Source organism: Oncorhynchus tshawytscha, linkage group LG09 (genome assembly GCF_018296145.1).
Source record: "Oncorhynchus tshawytscha isolate Ot180627B linkage group LG09, Otsh_v2.0, whole genome shotgun sequence".
Lineage (NCBI taxonomy): Eukaryota > Metazoa > Chordata > Actinopteri > Salmoniformes > Salmonidae > Oncorhynchus > Oncorhynchus tshawytscha.
Genome location: NC_056437.1, coordinates 62,341,767 through 62,357,195, shown reverse-complemented (window position 1 = coordinate 62,357,195; position 15,429 = coordinate 62,341,767). Strand labels below are relative to the sequence as shown.

The following is a 15,429-nucleotide window of genomic DNA, read 5'->3' as shown; positions in this document are numbered from 1 at the left end:
TTTTTTTGCCCCACTGTATGGCTGTACGGAAACACTAACCCTATAAAGGTGTGCAGTAATTTATTTAACCTTTTGTTTTTTGAAAAGTATTTGTCGCTGATATGAAAACCTTACCACAAGTTTAACATTCAGAACTAGCATCGGGGCTCATAAAACTCCCCTGACCAGAATATACTATTATCAATAGGCACTAAAGGTAGTAAGGGTCTATGAATGGGTTATTAAATTACTTCTATACAGTGGAACAAACTAAGCAATAGTGCTGTGTGTTGTGCATGTGTGTGACTGCCTGCCCTCGACCCCTTCAATGGACTTCTCTGCCAAAAGCCCGGCCACATTCCAGAGCTGAAGAAGTCCCGTGGGGATACTGGCATGAGCTCTGAGGATGATGACGACCAATGGGTGTTGGACTTGTTCAGAGGTCCAGCCTCCCACCATGCCTGGCTCCAGCTATGAGCATCCTCTCATGGAAGAAAAACATGCGTTCTCTTCCAATGGAAATTTGCATTTGACTGATCTAAACCATTCCCATAGGGAAGATAGGCTGACGCTGATGAACATTTGTGTTACTGAAAAAAAAATGGGAGCTTGTGTGAAATCACAAAATAGGTCACTCAGAAAATGTGGCTATCAGTCACATTATCTAGTATCAATAGATAATTTGTCTGGCTACCCAAAAATCCTTGCTCCGGCCAAACACTACGCTCACCAAACACTACGCTTAGTTTCTTCTCCGAGTCTGGATCGGGTACCTCCCTGAAGATTTTTATAATGGAAATCAATTATAATAGAAAAAATGATGGGTTGGGCCAGAGCAAGATCACATGAAAATTAGTAATGGGCTTTGATACTCTTGATTGGTTAAAGATGATCCACTCGCTGACTTCTTTGTTTTGTACAACACCCCTAATTTTGACGTCACCACAAACAACTTCAATGATGGCAGTCTGACTAATGTATCAAACGATAGAGCAGCAGAATAATTCCGTTTTGAGTCATCAGGCAAATAGATAGCCTATAATAACAGGCACACAAATGAAACCATCATTAAAAGACCCACTAATGAAGTAGAAAATAACTAGAAAGGAATACTTGTCAAATCTTCATGCTCTCAAAGATGTTGGCGACAACTCACAAATAAGACTTAATGACTTCAGAATATCTAGTTATCCACAGGATATCAGTCTGCTTCAAACAATGTTGACTTGTGGTTCATATTTGATGAAGACTGAGAAATTGCCAGTTGACTTAACTTCTGCTTTAATCCAAATTGTACTGAGAATACAAATAAAGCAAATAAAGAGACAAGACATTTTAATCTCAATGGTTTATGCCAGAGCAATAAAAATTATAATTTCTAGGATTCTCATACATTATTTACTGCTGCTCTTACATTGCAGCATTTCATTGTGTGACATCAAAAGCAATTTGTTCTCATGCACCACTGCTCTGAAATGCCAACTGAGATAATTGAAGTTAGTCATTCGATGTTAGCCATATTTGTCCGGTAACATTGAAAATGTTGGCACTGAAGATTACAGTCATTGCGGTTGTATTGAGGGCAAATAGTTAACTGACAAAAGCTTTCAACAGCTCAAGGTCTCAGAGTAATATCCTGGTTGATGGTTACCTCATCGCTTGCAATGACCGTTTCTAATCTCATATGAAAATATATGTACTTAATTAGGGTCAGTTACTTCTTCTATACTGTAATGTTATCACTACTTGGTTTGCCAAGTGAATTATCCTTCGCAGAACAGGCACTATATAATTCTGTCTGAATTAATCTACACCTAATGCACTCAACACGAGGAATAAATGACATCTTGCCAATTTAATGGTTTCTACCATTCTAGATGTACTAAAAACGGTGATAAATGAAAAACATTAGTGAACTGGACGTCTTCCATGTAAACTTTTCCAATAAGCAGAAGATACACGAGAGGTGACAGCCAAAACGTCTGCTACTGTACAGTAATGTGAGCAAACGCTTTTCAAGGGGGAGATCCAAAGAGTAGGGCCAGTGAGTGACTTATTTTCCTTGAAAAAAATATTTAGTTACATAACGAATTTGATATGTTTGGCGATATGCAAGGTCTTCTTTAAGGTTGGTTTTCACTGTGCAGTTAGCTAGCATAGCTGAGTGAGTGGATTAGGGAGGGAGGGGGTGAGTGGGAACAGAGCGGGTCTTTTTACCCCCTCAGACGTCCGTCATCTCGTCCTCCATGTCATCCCCCTCGGCCTCCCCCTCCTCCTCCTCGTCGTCTGACGTCAGATCCAACTCATCCATCTGAGACACACATTTTGGACACGAGCAGATGAACAGGTAGTTATCCCTGGGAAGAGAATAACGATGTTATACATAAGTCACACGGCTGCGTGTCTCGTTCTGGACAAAGATTGCCTTGGCGAGAGAGCAAAAGGAAGAATAAAGAATATAACGCAGACTGATAAAATACATTTGCGTCAATCTGCGAGCTCCTCAAAAATAAATGCCATGATTCAACACGGTAAACTTACTGTTTATGTAAGCGTAATACAATGTGGGTCTGAATAGGAAGAGGAAGCGAGACCCCCTACTCGCTGTTTTGTTCTGGTTCATTGAAAGTCAATGAACTAAGTAGAACAGACTTAGCTGCTATTGCATTGGTGTCTATGTGGGAGACAAACAGTTAAAGGTCTAATGCAGACATTTTAATCTCAATATCAAATCATTTCTGGGTAACAATTAAGTACGTTACTGTGATTGTTATAAATTTTAAAACGGTTGAAAAGAAGCAAAAAGAGCAATTTCTTAAGCAAGAATTTAGCTAGGACTGTCTGGGAGGGTCTGAGTTGGGAGGTGAAAACTAGCTCTTATTGGCAGAGGTTTAGAACTCTTTGGTATTGGTCTACTAACAAACCAATGTCACCAGGCAGGCCAAAACGCCATCCCACAAAAACAGGCTGACATTTCCAAACAGCTCTTATACCAAAGGGGCATTATCATAATTTTCAACATTTCAAAGTATAATTCCAACTTCAGTGTGGGAATATATAATACATGGCGAAAAGTATGTGGACACCTGCTCGTCGAACATCTTATTCCATAATCATGGACATTCATATGGAGTTGGTCCCCCCATCGATTCTATAACAGCCTCCACTCTTCTGGGAAGGCTTTAATGTTGGGGACTGATGGGTGATGAGGCCTGGCTCGCAGTCGGCGTTCCAATTCATCCCAAAGGTGTTTGATGGGGTTGAGAGTTCTTCCACACAGATCTCGACAAACCATTTCTGCGTGGACCTCACTTTGTGCTCGGGGGCATTGTCATGCTGAAACAAGAAAGGGCCTTCCCCAAACTAGTGCCACAAAGTTGGAAGCCCAGAATCATCTAGAATGTCATTGTATGCTGTAGCATTAAGATATCCCTTCAGGGGCCTAGCACAAACCATGAAAAACAGCCCCAGACGATTGTTCCTCCTCCACCAAACTTTACAGTTGGCACTATGCATTCGGGCAGGTAGTGTTCTCCTGGCATCCGCCAAACCCAGATTCGTCCGTCGGAATGCCAGATGGTGAAGCGTGATTCATCACTCCAGAGAACGCATTTCCACTGCTCCAGAGTCCAATAGGGATGAGCTTTACGCCACTCCAGCCGACGCTTGGCATTGCGCATGGTGATCTTAGGTTTGTGTGCGGCTGCTCGGCCATGGAAACCCCTTTCATGGCGCTCCCGACGAACAGTTCTTGTGCTGACGTTGCTTCCAGAGGCAGCTTGGAACTCGGTAGAGAGTGTTGCAACCGAGGACAGATGATTTTTACACGCAAATCGCTTCAGCAATCGGTGGTCCCGTTCTGTGAGCTTGTGTGGCCTACCACTTTGCGGTCGTGCCATTGTTGCTCCTAGATGTTTCCACTTCAAAATAATAGCACTTACAGTTGACCGGGGCAGCTCTAGCAGGGCAGAAATTTGACGGACTGACTTGTTGGAAAGGTGGCATCTTATGACGGTACCAAGTTGAAAGTCACTGAGCTCTTCAATAAGGCCATTCTACTGCCAATGTTTGTCTATGGATATTGCATGGCTGTGTGCTCAGTTTTATACACCTGTCAAAATGGCCAAATCCACTCATTTGAAGGGGTGTACACATACTTTTGTATATAAAGTACAGGAAATGTTTAACTGAACTGGGCCTTTAAGTAGACTGGAATGGACTTCTTTCTTTTTTCAACGGTAAACCACCAGAGTGAACCATCTTAATTTATCCACCATCTTTGGTTCTCATTTTCTGAGAAAAGAGACCGAGACCAGTCTTTGTTCATGCTTCACTACCTTCAGTTTCTGGGAGTTGCAGATTTTCAAGGTGAAGTGCCTTTCAACAGGATACAGTGAATATGAATCCAAAAATGGGTTCCCGCAGAGCAAACCAGACCTGGGTTTAAGGGGGTAAAAATCAGTACCGGAGCATAGGTAGGCACCGGAATAACTGCCAGAACTCCTTGGCTGTGCTGGCCCAGGACTGCCCGTTATTGCCTGGGAGGGTGGCCATTGATCTTGACTGAACTAGGAACAGTTTGAGTCTGTCAAAAGGATTGGTACACAGGGGATTTAAGTTGTTTACCTCAGGATTTTGTGTCTGCTATGACGGCTCCTGTCACACTGACAGCAGTCCAAGTAACTGATACCGATCTCCTGGAGATGTGAGGAAACAGAGTTTAACATGTTAGCAGATGAGGACATTCACATCAAAAGACCTCCCATTACAGTTACTATATAGGGATTCATTTACACAACAATGAATGAGTTAGCCACTTCAAACTACTAGAGTTATTGTTCAAGTTTTGTTACTTTATCTGGTTGTTTCATGTTTATTCAGCAGCAGGCGCCAAATCTTGTCACTATCCGATCATGGTCATTAGAACGACACTTAAAGCGCTCACATTTTTTGCCAGAATTCAATCGGCTGGCAAAACATTTCTCTGGCCCCTTCTGACGCTTCTGTAACAGGCAGATGCAAGCCTTCTCAATCTCTCTGACAGCCTGACACAACCGCTCTAATCCTTAAAGCCTCAGAGACCCCTAATACCGGCTGACAACAGAGCAAGCCAGGATGTTCTGTCCCATCTATCCACGGACAGAATTTATCACCCCCCCCAGCATCCTCTTCTGACCTCTCCAGGGCTGATGTCACTTAGGGCACTGAGATGAAGCAAGAAGTTGTTGCTCGGGAAAGATGCCGCCGCATTCGGAATGCAGCTATGGTTACCTAGAGAGTAGACAAAATAATCAAACAATCAAACTTTTGACCAGTGAATAAATGTATTTCTAGTTAATTTAATTGATTCTGTATGTTGAGCATGTTTGAGGATTCTGGGAGCTGGGGTTAGAAACCATCCGATAGTGACGACTCACATGCGCTTTGCAGTAGGAAGAGCCCGGAACCCTCGCAGTTCAGAAAGTCACCGGTCTCTGCGGAGACAAATCTAATTAAACTCTGACCTCCATTGTCAGTAGAGGAGATTCATTCCATATTAGTAACGATTTCAAATATGCCTGAGTCAAGCCACCCCAATTCAGAGGCGCCAAGTATTATTTACTATCTTTCATAAAAATGTGAGCTGTACAAAGCCTCTGAAGAACTTTCTTGGTAATGTAGGTTTAGACTCAAATCTATTTATCAGACAGTTTTCTGCAGTATTCCTCAAACGGTACAGATATCACAGGAAATGGCACTGTATTTGAGTGTAGGGAGGGAATTGTGACCTTTCTCGACATCCTTGTATAGTTGGTCAATGAAGGAATCCAATTGCACCCTCTGCTGGCTAGTCAGCGCCAAAGCATCACATGCATGAACCCATTGGCTGAGAGAACTAGATAACGAGACATAAGAAAACAATGTCAGCATTTTAAATTGAATAATATTCAGACTAATGGCACAGTGCATTATTTATGAGTTGGAGATTTAGATATGAACCTTACCTGGTACCTATACCCTGTCCATTGGTCCCCACAAGGGAGAAGAGGGAACGAAATCCCTCAGGTGTAAACCACTGTAACATGCAAGGACACACCTTATAGCATAAACTATCTGCATCATAATCACACATGTCCATAAGAAATTGTTCAATCAAAGACATTATTTTACAGTCTAGTCTACTGGGAGCGAAGAAGTAGCTAAGTACCAGCTCGAAAAACATGTACAGTCGTGGCCAAAAGTTTTGAGAATGACACAAATATTAATTTTCACAAAGTCTGCTGCCTCAGTTTGTATGACGGCAATTTGCATATACTCAAGAATGTTATGAAGAGTGATCAGATGAATTGCAAAGTCCCTCTTTGCCATGTAAATTAACTGAATCCCCAAAAAACATTTCCACTGCATTTCAGCCCTGCCACAAAAGGACCAGCTGACGACATGTCATTGATTCTCTCATTAACACAGGTGTGAGTGTTGATGAGGACAAGGCTGGAGATCACTCTGTGATGCTGATTGAGTTGGAATAACAGACTGGAAACTTCAAAAGGAGGGTGGTGTTTGGAATCATTGTTCTTCCTCTATCAACCATGGTTACCTGCAAGGAAACATGTGCCGTCATCATTGTTTTGCACAAAAGGGCTTCATAGGCAAGGATATTGCTGCCAGTAAGATTGCACATAAATCAACCATTTATCAGATCATCAAGAACTTCAAGGAGAGCGGTTCAATTGTTGTGAAGAAGGCTTCAGGGCGCCCAAGAAAGTCCAGCAAGCGCCAGGACCGTCTCCTAAAGTTGATTCAGCTGCGGGATCGGGGCACCACCAGTACAGAGCTTGCTCAGGAATGGCAGCAGGCAGGTGTGAGTGCATCTGCACACACAGTTGAGGCGAAGACTTTTGGAGGATGGCCTGGTGTCAAGAAGGGCAGCAAAGAAGCCACTTCTCTCCAGGAAAAACATCAGGGACCGACTGATATTCTGCAAAAGGTACATGGATTGGACTGCTGAGGACTGGGGTAAAGTCATTTTCTCTGATGAATCCCCTTTACGATTGTTTGGGGCTTCCGGAAAAAAGCTTGTCCGGAGAAGACAAGGTGAGTGCTACCATCAGGCCTGTGCCATGCCAACAGTAAAGCATCCTGAGACCATTCATGTGTGGGGTTGCTTCTCAGCCAAGGGAGTGGGCTCAATCACAATTTTTCCTAAGAACACAGCCATGAATAAAGAATGGTACCAACACATCCTCCGAGAACAACTTCTCCCAACCATCCAGGAACAGTTTGGTGACAAACAATGCATTTTCCAGCATGATGGAGCACCTTGCAATAAGGCAAAAGTGATAACTAAGTGGCTCAGGGAACAAAACATCGATATTTTGGGTCCATGGCCAGGAAACTCCCCAGTCCTTAATCCCATTGAGAACGTGTGGTCAATCCTCAAGAGGTGGGTGGACAAACAAAAATCCACAAATTCTGACAAACTCCAAGCATTGATTATGCAAGAATGGGCTGCCATCAGTGGCCCATAAGTCACTTGACAGCATACCAGGGCAGATTGCAGAGGTCTTGAAAAAGAAGGGGCAACACTGCAAATATTGACTCTGCATCAACTTCATATAATTGTCAATAAAAGCCTTTGACACTTATGATTGTAATTGTAATTATACTTCAGTATTCAATAGTAATATCTGACAAAAATATCTAAAGACACTGAGGCAGCAGACTTTATGAAAATTTATATTTGTGTCATTCTCAAAACCTTTGGCCACGACTTTATGTCTATAAATAAATTGGTTGTGAAAGGGGAAATGGTGCCACACTCACCCGATTGAGATGATCGTCGTAAAGTGCCGTTGTAAACAGGGTTCGTAGTACGGTCAACTGCCCCTACAAACCCAATACAATATGTCAAAATGAAGGTAACAGTCATTAAGTAAATGTTTTAAAATCTATTCCAATGGTGACTCGAAGGTAATTACTGACCACATTTTTTAAAAAACAAATTTGAAGCTCAAACCTGGTTTCCTCAATTCTTCTCAAAGCACATTGGAGGAGTGTTCCAAGGTCCTTTCCTCAGACCTCCTCTAATGAGCCTTAAGGGGAATTTAGGAAACAAGGATGGGGGAAGCATTATCTCTATGCTTACCTCGAACTTCTCTCCCAGCAGCTTATGTGCAATCTCCTCCTCCTCGTTGGCCGCACGGCTGCAGAATTGAGAGAACAGCTTCTGCCAGTGCCCTTTGTCCTGGGCCTGCATGACGCAAATGATTCCAACATTATTATTATTATGTTTGAGAAATACATATTATGCACAGGTATGCAAAGAATATAGGTTTATTATATCAAACTGACAGGTTAAATGTTTCTCCAGGCATTGTGAAAATCTTTCAATCTCCAAAAACCTTAATCTCAAACTAACATTCGCCACAAAGACAGAATGCAAATACAAAGTGCAACCCACTTTGGAACTGGAGAAGCTCAACAAAAAAAAGGCTGAGGCAGGAGGCTCACCTGTTTGACAGTGGCCACCATCCTGGCCATGAGCATGATGCTGGAGGTCTCAGGAGGGTAGTGCATGCTCCTAGGGGACAGATAAGGGACAATGTCAATTCATACTGCAACAATCACAGACAAAATATTACTGGGGCTGGATCTGAAAATGTTACTAGCTGTCAAATCCTTGCTTTCTCGTCCTCGTTTACACAAATCTAATTGAAAGCAAGGGAGTTGCAAGGGAGGGTGCTTTGAGAGGGAGGTGAGGAATTAGAAGAAATGAGGAAGCAAGCATTTGACAGCTAGTAAAAATATTAAATCCAGCCCAAGAAAAATATGGGCCCCATCTAGTGGTTTTCAATTAAACAGAAAATCCATCTCTCACCTCCAGGCATCCTTTAGTTTGCTGATGGGGTGGTTTGGGTCCTCTTGGGAGGTGCCTAGGCACAGGGCCCGATGGTACTGGTCTGCCGCAGCCTGCCGACACTCGTTGCTACAGTACATCACCTGCAGGGGGAAACAAAGTCTCACTGAAACCCAAAACGAGACACTGGACTAGATTGGAGGAAGTAGCTACAGCATATCAACACATCTCCATGTGGCATTGGGCAGGTACATCTCATTTAAGTGGCTTCTAATCCTTAATCTTTACTGATCTGAAAACACAGGCAAAGTAGGAATCTTCCATATTGCTTTCCAATACAATGTATGCATTTATTTGTATTTTTTAGGGGGTAGATCAGATCAATATTGACTATTAATAGAACCCACAATCTATGTCATTGTCTTCATAATTTCCAATCCCCCATATGTTTTATAATTTCCCCTTTATTATTATTCCCCTAATTGGAGTAATCTAATGGACAACAATACTTAGGCCTCTACTTAAAGCTTATACATAAAATATACATTCACAGAATATTAGACATTAGTTATCTTTTTTTTGTACCACCCTTCTGTTACCCTCAAATCCTCCCATCAATCTCATTCCCAAATATTTTTTAAAGTTCTGAACCTTTCTATTCTCATAGTAAAAATGTTGATCTTTAATTTTTTTCTAAGAGTATTATTAGATTGATTGATTGACTATGGCTTTTCAAGTCACCCAGCAGTGCTATTTGCAGTGCCATCTCCAGGTAAATATTGTAAATCTTAAGCCATTTCTGAACCTGTGACCAAAAACACGCTACATGTGGACAGTACCAAAACAAGTGATCAAATGATTCTGTATTCCCACAGCAAAATCAACAGAGCTGGGATGGATGTTTCCCCCATATACATAACATTGTAATGGTTGCAAGAATTTAGCTAAATAATTTAAATGGGACAACTATACGTTTTGAATCCATCAGTTCATAAACCATGTGCCATGGAATCGGGAACATTGAAAATCTCATCCCAACTATTTTGCAACCTTTATGGCGCAGCTGTCCATTTTTTGGTCCTTAAATGAAACTGGTATATTTATTTTTTCTTTAACCAATTTTGGTCTAATGGAGGGCCGACAGACAAGTTCCTTACTTTCTCCCCCATCCCGTGGTAATGCTGCAATCAGTTGGCTGTAATTGTGAATAAAGCAGACATTTCCATATATTAATGTTAGCCGTATGTGTGACATAACTCCCCTCAGCTGCATTTATGATATCATTAACAAAGATTAGATAATTATATGATTTTTCCAAAAATAAAATATATATATTTTTTGTATCAATTAGTATAGGAGTTTAACCATAATATTTGTTGTAATATTTGTTTTGTCTTTTAAGGTAGATTAAACTGAAATTGCAACCAGCTTTCCATGGCTTGTTTCAAAAATAGGGATATTCTAGAGATTATTTAATTTTCAAATAACCGAAAGGTGTTGTAATCTGACTAAAAGGAAAAAAAGCCTTTTTTTGAATGGATGAGCTATTCTGGAGAGCTCTTCTTACTAATCTGCTGGAAAACCAGTTCAGATTGAAGTACAACTTTTGTATGACTGAAGCTTTTAGTGAAAGGTTCAATGCTTTAATATTTAAATTTCAGCCCTCTGAATTCATATGAATTATATAAATAGGCACGTTTAATTTTGTCTGGCTTGCCATTAAAAATAAAGTAGAATATTCTTTGCTCATACAATTTTTAAAAAACAAGTCGTTCAGTGTAGCCAGGGCCATGAGTAAATACGTAAACTGGGATATGACTAAATAATTAATCAGGGTGATTTTTCCACAAATAGACAGGTATTTACCTTTTCATGGCACAATATATCTAATTTTGCTAACTTTCTATTAAAATGCATTGTGGTGAAAACAAAAAGTCTATATACAGTGAGTGCAAATGAGGTAAAATAAGGGAGTTAAGGCAATAAATAGGCCATGGTGGCAATGTAATTACAATATAGCAATTAAACACTGGAATGGTACGTGTTTATTAATAGATATGCTGATAGTGGACAACATTGTTTCACTCCTCTTGACAGTTTAATACTTTGAGAAGTAGCCATTATTTACTCGTTTACAACTGGAGTTACTATACATAACTTTAACCCATTGTATAAGAGATCCTCCAAAATTAAAATACTCCATTTATACATAAATCCTAGTTGTACTTTTCAAAATGAACACCAGGCCCGGTTTCCCCGATTTTTCATAGTGTTCTATTGTTTCCAGTACTTCTCTTATATTATCTCCTATGTATCGTCCATGTAAAAAAAACTTCTCTGACAATAGTTTCTTTTTTTATTTTATTCTATGCATTTTGCTCGAATTTTTGCATCACAACAGTGAAGTGTAAAGGGCATCCAGTTTTTTAGGTGGGCTGGATTTACCACCTGGGTCCAGTTTCAGTAATAGTGAAATCAGACCTTCTTGCTGAGTATTCAATAGTCTACCATTTTTATAGAAGTGATCAAAACATGCTATTAATGGAAAAGGGTTTGATGTACCTCAACTGGTATGCCATCCAGCCCTGGAGTTTTACTGGACTTAAAGGCTTTAATTGCATCAAGAAGTTCCTCCTCTGTAATTTGGCCTTCACATGAGTCTTTCTGTACATCTTAATTTTACGCTATTAATAGAAAAAACATCCTTACAATTAAACTTCAGTTTGCGAAGATGCAGGAGATAAACGAAAATATATGCTAAAACCCACTTTCAAAAATGGGTTACAATGTGTTTTTCGATCAGTACTGTCCAGTCCTTAATTGGCAGTGCAGATGAGGAGCACTTGTGAGAGGCACACACCTGGCATTGTGGGCAAGCTTGGTGTAGCTCTGGATGCACTTTGCACAGCTCGGGGTGGGGTAGACTGAGGTCAGGGATGCCACTGAGTCTACGGGCATTATCCTCGGCTGTCTCCAGAGCACGCAAGCAAAACTCACAGGCTGGAGAAGAGACAGGGATGGATGATAAATGAGACAACTAAGGGTCATGTCACTAAATATTAAAGACCATTCAAAAGACTCAAAATGTGAGGTTTCCCCCTTGGCCTATGTTAATCTAAAAAGCAAAGCATGCGAAAGCAAAGCATGCTGGAACATTTTTGCTCCACGATTTTAGGAAGGAGGATGTGTTCAGTCTGTCAATCACCTAAATCTTGAACCTATAACACCTCACCTTTGTACTTGTACAGGGAATTCCACAAGAACTGGGCAGAGACAAGAGGGCGCTCAATAAAAATGGTCTCCCCTTTCTTGATGGCCTTCTTGGCGAATAATCCCTTGCCCTTAAATAAAAACCAAATGTTTAGATATAAAAAGCATTGTCAATTTCAGTAATATGCACCTACCCATACTTTATCCACACAAAGTGTATCCTATTGACTCAGAACAGGCTAGCCGTTGCACTTTATTAGCCCCCCAAAAGGTATCTCTGTGCATACCTAGATAGCTAACGTTTCAAGATGCTAGTTGTTTAAATAGACAAAAAGCTTAGCTAGTTTTAAAAGGAATCAGATAGCAATCCATGTGGCATGACGGTGGTGACTGTAATTTGTGGTGAACGTAATTTGCTAGCTAACTACAATAAGCCATTGTAACAGTATACCTTCCCGTCCCTCTCCTCGCCCCTACCTGGGCTCGTACCAGGGAACTTCTGCACACATCTACAACAGCCACCCTCAAAGCATCGTTTTACCCATCGCTCTCCACAAAAGCCGCGGCCCTTGCTGAGCAAGGGGAGTGACGACACCAATTGAAACGCTATTTGCGCGCACCCCGCTAATTAGCTAGCCATTTCACATCGGTTACACCATGATGAATCTAAAACATTAACACAGCTTAGCAAGTAACTACGTAGCTAAAGCCTGCCAGAAAACGTCAACAAAATTACAACAAATTCTGTCCTGTGAATAATTTTTTGATTTGCCCAGCCAGTCTACAGATTGACAGCATGTGTGCCAATGAATTTGGCATCAAAACGGTGCTAGATCCGATAAACTTGAAATTAGCCTTTTCAAAATAATCATTGTCTGCACATTACCTTAATCTTGTCAATAAATCGGACTTCCACACAACCGCTAACTTTAGTGGGGTCGACGCAGAGAGAAAACATGTCATCTTGGGGGGCAGCCATCTTCAAAACAACCTTCGACCTTTCAACTCTGACGTTTTTAGAAGAGTCTACCCGTAGGCATTTAGTGGCCTCTAGCGGTTGATTTAGCTAGTATTTTTCTTGTATACAGATTGACTACAATTAGTGCCTTGCAAAATTCTGACATGATTTTATCTTCGATGAAATGTAATGAATCATATCATGAACGCCAAACTTTCCCAATATTTTACAGCACCTGATAAATGAATGAATTATGCGGAAGCTGACCCTCATTGTCACGCAAAGGTAAATGGCTCACTGTCACACATACATGCATTTGACAGAAGACAAATAAAAGTTTATATATTTTAGAATATTACTAAACATTTTGACATGCAATTGAATCATAGATAACATTTAGTACATTTTGAGTAGCAGAAAATACATAGAATAGAATCCTTAATTGAAACAATAAAGTGGTCACCCTACCCCTGATTTGGTTAAAAGCTGAGTGATGATGCATCTGGAAAAATATCACCACTTTCAAATTCATAGACAAAGCTATTGATGCAAGGACTGACCATCCATGATATACCAATTATAGTTTTAACCATGTTGAGACTACACAGTATTTGTTTACATTGTTTACAAACATTGGAGTAAAATAATCTTGTATTTTGGGTTCTGATGGGGTACATTTGAACTAAACTAATGAGGCATTTATAAGTTATATTCTTCAAGAATTAATGGATATATATAATTAAGTTAAGTCCAAAAATGAATTTAGCAACTAAGGATTCCAGTTTTAAATATGTAGAGGAGGTAATGGATAACACATTGGTTAGTACAATATATTCTGATAATAATAACAGCCTCCGATTCATACACACAAAAACATTGTACTGTGCAATATAACTGTGCACCAGTTATATAACTTCTTCAATCAGTCAATACTGTATTGTACCCTTTCTCATGCAATTATCATCGGGAAAGGAATGTACAAAACGTAGAATAGAAAACTTTATTTTTAGCAACCATGGTCCACAAACCGACTTCCTCTAGAATGTCCTAGAATGGCCCTAGTCAAGAAACAGACCTAGGCTGCATCCCGATTCTCCACCCTTTTCCCCAAGTGTGCACTTGCACATTCCCCATAATAGTGGTGGAATCTTACACCAATCCAGTGCTTTTAAATCCATGATGGTGCACACCTAGGGAGGAGGGTGGAGAACTGGGATTCAACCATAGCCTGTGGTACGGGGTGTAGAGGCTAGGGGCCGTTTCTGGACAGGGGCCTCTTTGTAATCTTTACGTCAGACTCAAGTAGCCTACAGAATAGCCTAGCCTGCTCTTTCACATTATACAGTGCTTTCATAAAGTATTCACACCCCTAGACTATTTCCACATGTTGTTATGTTAAAGCCTGAATTTAAAATGGATTCAATTGAGATTATGTTTACAGACAATATGTTTTGCCATGAACACAGAATTAAATAGAACAGTAGAATGGAGATGATTACAGGATGGCCATCTTTTGATATACAGTGACTTCAGAAAGTATTCACACCCCTTGACTTTTTCCACATTTTGTGTCACTGGCCTACACACACTATTAACGTCAATGTGGAATGTTTTTAGAGTTTTTTACAAATTCATTATAAATGAAAATCTGAAATATATTCAACCCCTTTGTTATGGCAAGCCTAAATAGGTTCAGGAGAAAATATTTGCTAAACAAGTTACATAATAAAGTTGCATTGGCTCACTCTGTGTGCAAGAATAGTGTTTAACATGATTTTGAGTGACTACCTCCTCTCTGTACCCCACACATACAGATAATTGTAAGGTTCCTCAGCCGAGCAGTGAATTTCAAATACAGATTCAAACACCAGGGAGGTTTTCCAATGCCTCAAAATAAGGGCACCTATTGGTAGATGGGTACAACAACAAAAAAGCAAACATTGAATATCCCTTTGAGCATGGTGAACTTAATAATTACACTTTGGATGGTGTATCAATACACCCAGTTACTACAAAGATACAGGCGTCCTTCCTAACTAAGTTGCCGGAGAGGAAGGAAATCACTCAGGTATTACACCATGAGGCCAGCCAATGGTGACTTGAAAACAGTTACAGAGTTTAATGGCTGTGATAGGAGAAATGGAGGATGGATCAACAACCTTTTAGCAGGACAATAACCTAAAACACAAGGCCAAATATACACTGGAGTTGCTTACCAAGACAACATTGAATGTTCCTGAGTGGCCTACTTCCAGTTTTGACTTAATTAGGCTTGAAAATCTATGGCTAGACTTAAATGGATGTTTAGCAATGATTAACAACCAACTTGACAGAGCTTGAAGAATTAAAAAAATTATGTATAAATATTGTACAATCCAGGTGTGGAAAGCACGTAGAGACTTACAGCTGTAATCACTGCCATTAGGTGATTCTAACATGTGATTGA

At 40.4% G+C, this 15,429-nt stretch overlaps 1 protein-coding gene across 2 annotated transcripts; it reads right to left on the bottom strand.

Annotated features, from left to right (window-relative positions):
• Window positions 1-1,312: 1,312 nt before the first annotated feature.
• Window positions 1,313-13,050, bottom strand: LOC112258362 (SET and MYND domain-containing protein 5-like). Of its 2 annotated transcripts, XM_024432685.2 has the most exons (13): window positions 12,912-13,050; window positions 12,048-12,156; window positions 11,676-11,815; window positions 8,837-8,958; window positions 8,470-8,539; window positions 8,105-8,209; window positions 7,783-7,845; window positions 5,964-6,034; window positions 5,748-5,854; window positions 5,397-5,453; window positions 5,156-5,250; window positions 4,606-4,676; window positions 1,313-2,336 (listed from the first exon to the last, which is right to left on the bottom strand). In XM_024432685.2, exons 1-13 carry the CDS (start codon window positions 13,002-13,004, stop codon window positions 2,201-2,203), a joined length of 1,239 nt encoding a protein of 412 aa, XP_024288453.1. In that variant the 5' UTR covers window positions 13,005-13,050; the 3' UTR covers window positions 1,313-2,200. The 2 variants fall into 2 exon arrangements, with proteins under 2 accessions (XP_024288453.1, XP_024288454.1); XM_024432686.2 differs by lacking the exons at window positions 11,676-11,815; window positions 12,048-12,156 and having other exon boundaries at window positions 12,912-13,041.
• Window positions 13,051-15,429: the final 2,379 nt, after the last annotated feature.